This window comes from Nematolebias whitei, chromosome 17 (assembly GCF_014905685.2).
Source record: "Nematolebias whitei isolate Nwh7 chromosome 17, NemWhi1, whole genome shotgun sequence".
In the NCBI taxonomy this organism is placed as follows: domain Eukaryota; kingdom Metazoa; phylum Chordata; class Actinopteri; order Cyprinodontiformes; family Rivulidae; genus Nematolebias; species Nematolebias whitei.
This window is the reverse complement of record NC_056514.1, coordinates 32,335,924-32,346,429: the sequence shown is the minus strand read 5'-3', so window position 1 is coordinate 32,346,429 and position 10,506 is coordinate 32,335,924. Positions and strand designations below refer to the sequence as shown.

Sequence of the window (10,506 nt, the reverse complement as noted above, 5' to 3'; positions counted from 1 at the left end):
CTTGCTGAAAAGCCTGACAGAGAAAGCTTTAATCAAACTCAAGGTCACGTCAAGGACAGTTGCCTTCAAAAGAAGCTATATTTAGCGAACATGAAGTGGCCTGATGTTAATGAGAATGTGACGAGTAATTGAATCATGCATGTCAAGTTTCTGCGTGTTTTTGGCAGGGTGGCTGATTTTCACCATGTTTACACGTGCTTAAGACAGGATTAGAAGCATAAGAGGGATTTGTTAAATATAGTGATGTCAGCAGGTGAATAAAAGAAAAAGAAAAGAGAGAAAGTTATCCGTAAGAGCCCTCAATTTACAGTATAATTTACGGCTGTAATCATGCTGGCAAAGTGGTGCAAGTTTCAGCTTATTTCTCATTCTCACCCTTAAAACGGAAAACGCCACCGATTAACCCGCAAAGCAATCAGGGGGGGTCATCCCAAAGTGAGAGCCTGTCACCATGGTAACAGCAGCAGGTGGAAACACAGCCAGGGTGGCTACGGAGCAGATCAGTCACCAGTCAAGTCTCCTGAAGAAGCAGACAAGTGACTCTGGGGTGGTGCTTGACCCACTTTTTTACATAACCAGTCTCAATTATTGACAGTGTCAACAGTTTGCGAGTATTTCTGGAGGTGTGCGTTTGTCAAAGATGAAAACAGAGAGAGAACGTGTTTTGTGAGAGAGGTGCACTTGTTTTGCCTCGAAACACAGATGCGGCAGCGAGGAAAGGTCATTCCAGTCCGAGTTCCTTGGGCGTGAAGATGTGGTGGACACCTGACCGAGGCTTCGCTGACAGCACGGAGGTAATTTATGGATGATTTTTTTTTTTAACTCTGAGCACCAGAGAGAAGCTTAACAAAGGTTTATTATAAGAAATGTTAGTGGATCTGAGAGATGCTTGGTACTTCTAACACTCGCAACAGTCGACAATACTTCCAGTACTCGTCTGAACGACGTGAGGAAATTATGTCTATTACAGGGCCAGTGGTTCTAAATGCTTGTTTTAATGTTGGCTTGGCAGGATGCTGAGAAATTCAATTCAGTTTATTTCTATAGCGCCAAGTTACAACAGAAGTCGTCTCAGGGCACCGAACAGAAACATTCATGCATATAAAAAGTCAATAACATTATTCATCTGAGGAGCAGACTGCTTTGAGTTTAACTTCATCACAAACTCTCATCTTGAACAAGCATGAAGGCGACAGTGGAAAGGAAAAACTCCCTCATGAGGAAGAAACCTTTAGCAGAACAAGGCTCAGGACAAGTGGCCATCTGCTTTGATCGGCTGGGTTTGGTAGGAACAGATACACAATGGCAGGTCGAGAATCACGTTAAAATAGAAGTAATTTCAAATGAAAACCATTCAGTTGCAAAAAAATTTTATAAGAAATATGGTCATTTTTTTCCTCCAGTAGTCTAAGCCTATAGCAGCATAAGTCAACCCTAACTATAGGATTTATCAAGAAGGAAAGTCTTAAGCCCAGCCTTAAAACTGGACAATGTAGGAATCTGATAACTGAAAGATCTTCCTCCCATTCTGCTTTTGGAAACTCTAGGAACCACAAGTAAGCCTATAGTCTGAGAGTGAAGTGCTCTGTTAGGAAAATATGGGAAACTAAGATCTCTAATGTAAGATGGAGCTAGGTTGTTGAGGGTTTTGTTGAAATGGGAAAGGAAACGGCCCTCACAATGGAGTTTAACTTGGCTTCAAACAAATAATAAACAACAAAAGTTCATGGTCTAAGGTTGAGTCAGGTCCTCTGGACGTGTTCTTTGTTGAAACGTTTTGTCTTTTATCCAAAGACTTCGTCAGTCTGAGGCTGAGCTTGATCCAGCTCCTCAGACTGAACAAGTCTTTTGGATAAAAGATGAAACGTTTCAACAAAAAAGAACTCGTTCAGAGGACCTGACGCGTCAGGACAAAAATTCATCGCGTTTAGTTTCCATGTTAATTTACTTCTGGACCGTTTGTGCCATAATTCTCAAACGGAATAAATATAAGTTGCATTAAAAGCTACTATTTAAAAAAAGGAAAGACTCAATTTTGACCGATTGTTTCAAAGTCTATCCATTCATCCGTCCGTCCGTCCGTCCTTCTGTTAAAATCCATTTAATTCAAGGGACATTTTGCTAACAGAAAAACAGGGTTGATGCTGACATCAACCTGCAGATCTCACCGCACCTTCTACCACATTCATTTTAGCCCAATATCTGTAATCTGACTGAATTACAGCAGCTTTTTGTGATATTGTAGATTAGCTGTGGCAGCCATCTTGAAATGGATTGATGGCAAAAGTTAATCAGTTGTAGATGTACATCCAGTCATGACTCTTCAAACTTTATTAAACTTTGCCTAGTGGTCCAGAAATGAGAAAATATAAACATTTTCATGAGAGGATAATCCACCATTAAAGCAAAACAGTGCATGATGTAATAGTCATTAAGGGAAGCTGAGTCGATGCACCTTGTTTTATGTAAATAAGCTAGCTTTATTTTTTTTTTTTCAATCTTATTGGTTGACTTTGCTGCTCATGTTAATTAGCTCATCATAATTCTGATAATCTATGTTCAAGCTGATTTCATCTATGCTGATTTCAGTGAAATGTCTGTATCTTGAGGGGATTTTTAGGAGTTAAGCAAGTGTTAGAGGTCATTCCTTGTTTATGTAGCGAAGCCTCCATCAGGAGCGTCAGTGCACGAGGTAACCCTTGTTTAGGAACAGCTAATCTGTGTATGGGGTGTAACGCACCGCTTGTTGCCATGAAGTCTGGTACAAAGCCTTGTACAAGGACAACTGTTGCTTTAGAGGTCACCACTCACAGTAGCTGTGGATCTGAAATATAATTTGCAGTCCATGACAGCCATGTTTTTGCATTTTCTTTTAGATCCTGGCCTGCTTGTTGTAATAAAATAGATTTTTTTTTGTGGTTGTTTTTTGTGTTTTCTAAAACCTGACCTCACTCCTCCTGGGTTTCTGGACTGACTGGCACCATGACATTTTCCATAACACTTCTAACATGCTGTTGGGTCTGAAGTGCCATCGGAGACAGGGACTTCACAATTGAACAGTTTCTCTCGCTCCACTTCTCCAAGTTTAAAAACAATCTGTGGCAGGGCTGCTGGAAACTGACCGATGCAATACAATTATGTAAACAGTATTTGTAAAATTGAAAAAAAAAGACTATTTGGTGACATACTGTATTACTTACATAATTTTTGAAGCTGATATTAATTAAAGGCCTAGCATTCCTTAAAGGAATGCACATTACCCGACCAAAATTACATCAAAATCACATTCTACATTCCGAAATCCTGTATGATCTCATGTTATATGTTAACTAGTACTTGTGTTACTTATCAATGACTGTCGGCTACTACCACACCAAATCTAAGCTCAGTATTTGTCAAATTCACTAAGATACCACCATTTGTGTATAGACTAAGGTCAGACGGTGGTGGCAGCCATCTTACATTGACTTGACTTCAAATGTTAATAAGTTGTATGTGTACAGCCAGTAACTACTTTCTGACAGTTTCATTAACATTTGTTCAGTGGTTCGTGAGATATTTTACTAACAGACAAACTGGGTTGACTCAAAGTGGTCAAGCCAAAGCTTAAAGTGAAGATATCACACAATGCATTAGACTCAAAGTATGTGGAGTGGACGATGCTCGGCTACTACCACACAAAACTTTAGTTAAATACTTTTCAATTTGAGCGAGTTAGAGCCATTTATGCGTTTGCTAAGATTGATTTGCTGTTGCTGCCATCTTGAATGTGGTTGAGCCAAGAGTTAATCAGTTGTAGATATCAACTACGGGATGACTTTCCTGAGTTTGATACAATTTGTTCAAAGTTTCCTGAGATATTTAGTAAATAGCACAATCAAAAACATTATCCCTTCGCCTTCGTCGGCAGGCAAGAATTAGAGATTGAGAAGCGGCTGTATGTAACATCATAAACCCTTTGATCTTCCAGACATAGATGTATTAGTGTTTTTACTCGCTCTTTAAACACCATCAGAATCCATTCGCTCCAGGACCAGGATCTTTGCTTTTTGCCGCTCAGTATCTATGAAGGATAGGGTCTCATTGTTATTCTGGGAGGGATAAGTCACGCCGTGTGCTGGCTCTGCCTGCTGCTGCCTCCACTGCTACCGGGGCAGTCACTGTGTCAAGCATGGGGAGAGTCAGCTGACACCAGAACAAACTAACCCTGCAGAAAAGAAGAGACAGCTAACCTGGAGTTGAAATGCTGTCATAGAGATATGTCATACTGCCAAGACTTAATGTCATTTCAAATTAGGACAAATTTCAGTAATAAAAATAAGTAATGTGTATGTATTGTCATCATTTTATTTTCCCCATACAATGGCGAAATTAGCTCTCTGCATTTAACCCATCCACCACCAGGTGGAGCAGTGGGCGGCTATTGGGAGCACCCGGGGATGGGGTGTCCTGCTCAGAGACGCAACAAGATATGCAATGACTGGGGATTGAACCCAGGACCTTTAGGTCCCGAGTCAGCTGCCCTGCCTCTACACCATCTCGTCCATAGTACTTGTATTTGCTACTTTAGAGGAATGTGTCACAGAACACCAAAGGAAAGGGCAAGGGTCTTCACTGAGACTAGGCTAATGGCTAACTAATGGCCACTAATGGCTAGCTATTTTATATCAAATTTTAGGCTTATAAAACTTTTTTAAGTGACACAAAGGTGTAAAAGACCAATACATTAGCTAATATTTGGTAACAGATATGACCAAAAACATGCATGCTAGGCTGCCTTCAGGCCCAGGCCTCCCTTGCAAAAAGATCTGTGATCTCACTGGGATTTCCCTGGTTGAACAAAGGTTAATAATGACATTTTTGTGGCAAACGTTGCTTTATAACTTTGAAATACAATGTAAAACAGGTCCTTGTTTGTCTAGCCATTAGCCTAGCCTGTAGGAAATCTTCTGCCTTTTTCTTCATACATCAGGTACTAATTACTTTAAAGGTTCTTGTCACATCGAGGTTTTTTTTGCCTATATGCTGTAGGTGCTAGAAAAAAAGAACTTTCCTGCTGAGGACGGGAGCCGACGTGTTGGCTGGCAACCTCTGCAGACAGACTGGAGGGCCACCGGTGTGTCAGCTTTTCTTGAAGGCAACAAATACAATGAGCTCACCACAGAAACCAACGCAGACCCCAAGAAGACACCTCTGATTAAAACAATCGGGACCAAGCCCCTCAAGCATTCACCTCAGCACTATACAACTTCTGCTGATCCAAGCAATCATCAGACTCTGCTACCGGGGACCAGAACCACCAACGCACACAAGTCACAGACTACATTGCAAAGAACAAATGTTCAGCCTATGAAAGCAACTGCTTTCTATGGATCAGGCAATAGTTCTGAATCTTCACAAGCAAATTCAACTCTGACCACTTTCATACCTCAAAACAAACCTGGCATCTCCTCCATCACCATCATCTCAAGAAAAGTGAGCAGATCAAACAGTTTACCTGGATTCAACTCAACCAGCAAATCTCCTTCTCCTCCACTAGACCGCAAACCCATGGAGCCAAACTCCCCACAGGTAACGGTGCAAAAAAAAGCCACGATAGTCAAGGTGACAGAGAAACGAGTGTTATCAAACCCCGGTTCAAGCGCAAGTCAGCCCAGGATGCCACCAGCCAGTCATGGTTTGGATGCAGTGGTCCGCAGAAGAAAGGCCACCATCATCAAAGTAACAGAGCATAGGGAAAGATACAGTCCAGCCAAGCTTGCCACCAGAAATCTAGAGTACAGACACAGTTACACTGAGGGACTGTCTCAGGACAATCTACGTACATGGAATCAGAAAAACGTTTCAGAAGGCAATACAGCCCTTCCCTATCTTCGTTTGAATTCTGCGCCAAACTCAAATACATTCACCCCCAACGCAAAAACCTATGGTATACACAGATCTTCTATGAATCTTTTTGTAAGCAATCCCCCTGCTGCACCACCCTCTTCCTCTGAGGTTTCTGCAAAGGTTGTCAGACCGAGATCGAGCAGGCTGCAGAGACCAGTGAGCTGCTTTGGCGGTTTGATTGGACACACCGAGGCGAGCAGGGACACTGCTGCCCATTCAGCTGCCAGGAAATGGAGCCTCGAGCTTCCACAGGAGACCCATATCAACCCTGTGAACTTCAACAGTGGTTTCATCAGCCTTGAAAAAGCAGCAAAAGAAGCAGGTCAGCCTGTGGCAGACACCCTCAACCCAGGCAGAGACGAAAAGGAGAGAAGGCTTCCATCAGTGGATGGAATGAGAAGAGCATCCCCAAGTCTAACACTCATCAAGACCCCGGGTAAGCATCTCTGTCCCACCCCGACAGTCTTCTTGTCAACAAACAGGCTCCGTCTGTCTCTGATCTCTATTTTCAAAGGACTGCAACATCTAAATATATTCTGCCTTTATACATTTGTGCCTTCAAAACTTAAGTTATTACCCACAATGGTAGGTTTTATATGGTTCTCCAGCTTTGAGGTTTTAACGTCAAGCATCATAATTCTTGTATTTGTTGCAGTTCACACCAATGTTCCAGATGTGTTCCAATATCAAGTGACATGAGTGTGAAAAGGTCCACAGCACAGACAGGGTTTCTCATTTTCACCTCCTTTCATTTGTCCCACGCATCCGTTTGCATACATAATTCATCCCGGTCTCCATTTTAACTTTCAGAGCAGAGGAGAGAAATCACACTCTGAAACAAGTGATAAAAAGTAAAATATCTGGGCGAGTTACAGCGATTCTGCATCCTACTGTGCGTCAGACACGTTTGTGTGCTTTTCTTTGCTGTATAGTTTATGGAGTGCAGTTTTTTTTAGGGAGGTAGTGGCATAAATGGGAGTTGATAGTGATTTGGAGCCAAGATTCAAATTTTTATTTTTGCCCACTGCTCAAAGTGAAAGGGGATAATGTTTTTGCTCACGTTTGCATCTTTAGTGTTAGCAAAATATCTCAAACAAGTGGACGGATTTTAACTGAAGTCTCAGAAAGTAATTTGGATGCACAAGACATACACATCTACAAGTGATAAACATTTCAAAACATGTAAGTCTGTGGATTTTGAATTCAGCTCTCTCTCTTGCTATGTGACACCGAATGTTTCAATAGCTCCCAGCCCGCAGCAGGGTGAGGAGGTTATGAATGGAGAGGGATATTATCCAACCCTCAGCTGCTGCACGTGCTTCACCGCAGCGATTTTACCAATGCAATGCCAGCTTTTTCCTACAAAACACCTCCTCAGAGCTGCTCCAGCTTCATGTGCCCAGACTTGATATGTTTTATTGATGACTCCATTCTTTACGTGAGCTGGTACTCTGCAGAGCGGTGAAGCAGAATGAAAGGGTGATCTTTAGAGACTAAAATGAGAACGTGTGAGAGGTTTGTACTGAAGCTGCTAGAAGGGTATACCTTCGATTCTCTTGGCAGGATGTGAACGTGGTGGTTTGAATTCGTGTGAGACCGATCTGAGGTCTGTCAGGCTGAGATTAAACGTAATCCAAATTGTTCTTGTGAGACCATTTTTAAAGCAGGATGTGAAGGGATTTGAACTTAAAGCATAAAAGTGCTTTCAGCTAAAACAGGTAAATAGATTAACTAGTCATATAGTTCATGAGATATTTTGCTAACATTTTAAGCAAAAATAATCACATATTCTATTAATGCTTTGTATATGAAATGGGGATGACTCTCAGCTACCATCGTGCCAAATTTTAACTCAAAAGCTATAAAATCGACTGAATTATAGCCATTTTTGTGTCTGATAAGTTTTATTAACTGTAGCAGCCATCTTGAGTTGTCTCGACTCCAAAACTTCACGAGTTGTACATGTCCATCCAGTTATTATTTTCTGTGAGTTTCATTAAAACGTGCCGACTGGATCTTGAAATATTTTGCTAACAGACAGAGAATTGAGCGCACGCGCAGGGTATTTCATTATCACTTGCCATCCATAGGAGCACAGCAAGTTAAGTCTACACGACTGAAAAGAACTTATTCAGAAATCCCTCTCATGCGTTTTGATCACGTTAAATAGCAAAAACGAGCTAACGTTGGAAAAGTGTTTAGGTGAGCGAGAAAAATTTGGAGGCAGTTTTCCACTGAACATGTGTGCCTTTTCATTTATTATCGCTTTTCTCTGCGTGAAATTAATAATTACGCTCTAATCACATTCATTAGGAGTGCCATCAATTAATTATAAGGCCAGAGGCGTTTGACAGTCAGCCACAGAATGAACTGGGATGCAGAACGGTTTGTGCAGAGCAGCCAAACGAAAGCTCATCCTGCGTTTCAGATCCCCATCAGTCTCAAGAGGAAGTGCTTGCTCTCAATGCAGCAGCGATCATAGCAAATATCAAACTCCAGAGACAACTCAGCAAGAAGAAAACACAGAGCAGCAGCGCTGAGAGGGACTCCGCAGCGTCGCCCCGGGGAACTACTGGTATTATTACACACCTCTGTTGTTAGAAATGAGCAGAACGTATTTATACTCGTAACTCCTCGCCTCATCAACGATTCATCCTTTTTTTGCAGATTACAGAGATTTGTTGCTGCTTCAGTAATTTAGTTTTTAGAGCTTCGCCAGAGATTGAGTCCGTAAAGTTAAAGAAATCCTGCAGCTAAAATAAAGAATGTCACGGCAGGCCTTCGGAGCTGCTTTTTTACTCTTACAGGCATGAGAAGTCTAATGTGTAAATGACCCCCCACCACCCAAAAAAAAAACAACAACTATTTTTTTTGTCCTTCTTGGTAGTGACAGATGAGAGGAAATACACCAGTTCAGAGCAAAGCTGCCAGAAACAGCCTGATGCGGACCCTGAAAGGTCACCTGGAACTCTTCAGGTAAGTTCAAAGGTCATTTCACGACTTAATGTAACAATTTATTTCTGTTTGAATCTATACAGTCAGTGCAAATATATACACTTACTGTATAGTGAGCTGACCTAAGTCCAGGTCCTCAAATAGCGGACCGGGGTCCAGATCTGGACCCAAAAGACGCCTTATTTGGGCCTTTTCGACAATTTACAGTAATTTATGTCAAACAGCCCAGCTTTTCCCCACAATCACTGTAATTTATTTTAGATTGCATAGCTCTGCTAACAATTACTGATTCGTTTTAAGAGGCTCAGCTATACAGTAGTTCATCGTTTTTCACAGGGGATCCGTATCCTGAAGCCCCGTGATAAGTGAAAAACCGCAAAGTAGGAATGGTAGTACAAGTAGTAAGTAGTAGTTTATTTTAGAATACATATATATATGGTGTTTTAAACCCTTCCCACACTCTTGCAATATTCTAAACAATGTTTCTAAACTCTAAACCTCTAAAAGAGCACAGGATGTCATGATTTCAGCTCCCTGCCTCCTCTGCTCTTTGCCACCTGCAAGTGCTCTTGGCCACGCCCACTTCTCCACTCTGCACGGAGATCAGCTGATCATGTGCAGTATCCAGAGGTATGAGCTGCATAATGGTGCAGGAGGAAGCTTTTTCTGCAGCTCTGGGCTGCACAATTGTGCATCCGGTGCTAAATAATTTAAAATAATTTATTTTAAATAAAAATTCCATGCCATTCCATCAATCAGCCAATTGTGTGTCATGCACAATCTTATTTTGAAAGACCGCGATAGAGCGAGTCCGTGAAAAACGAAGCGCAAGGAAGCAAGGGACTACTGTACTATGATTTATGGTCATTCATTTTAGGCAACACAGTTTAAAGGATTAATAGTAATTAACTTATAGCAGCAAAACTTTTCATTATGTGGTCAACTTTTGCAACACAACCCATAGCATTCATTGTATGCAGCACAGCTTTTCCAGCGTTTATGGTAAATCATTTTAGGCGCCTCAGCTTTTCTAAAAGTTACATTAGTTGATTTTAGGCAGCACAGCTTTTTCAGCATTTACAGCCTTTCATTCTAGGCTGTGCAGCTCTTCTAGCAATTGTAATAATTAATTTTTTAGCTGCGCCGCTCTTCTACAACTTATGATAATTTATTTTCTGCAGTGCAAGTTTTCCCACATTTACAGTATTTCATTTTAGGAAGCAGCTTTTTTTTTTTAGCATTTATGGTAATTCCCATGTTTGGCTCGGGTTTCCCTCTGCTTCTTTCTGCAGAGAGGAGCTGCCAGCCCACGAAGAGGTACAGGCCTGACAAACCAATATGGTGAGAGAAGAAAACGAGCATTATTTTCACTAAAAGAGAATTCATACATGGACAGTCTATTCTGGGTCTTTGCTTTAGAAAGATTTCTTTAAGTGGACCTCACTGACTTTTAATTGAAGCTTTCTTTAACGTGAGGAATGTCAAAGCATATATTCTTCTTGCCTTTCATAAACCTTGAAAAGATAAAGCTGATTTTTTTCATGTTCAAAAAACACAGGAAAAAGTTGGAACCCAAAGAGTAACTGGTTCCTGCGAAAATACAGTGTGAACGCTTCTTGCAGAAGAATTTGCTGAAAAACAGCTGAAATGAGCTAAAAAAAA

At 41.3% G+C, this 10,506-nt stretch overlaps 1 protein-coding gene across 1 annotated transcript; it reads left to right on the top strand.

The window, feature by feature from the left end:
- Positions 1–451: 451 nt before the first annotated feature.
- c17h10orf90 (chromosome 17 C10orf90 homolog) lies at positions 452–8,859 on the top strand (the record flags this gene model as incomplete). The annotated part of the gene is given in 5 exon segments (XM_037690917.1): positions 452–536; positions 703–794; positions 5,032–6,325; positions 8,318–8,464; positions 8,777–8,859. Coding segments are annotated over 5 exon segments (1,701 nt in total), but the record flags the coding sequence as incomplete, so codon positions are not given.
- Positions 8,860–10,506: the final 1,647 nt, after the last annotated feature.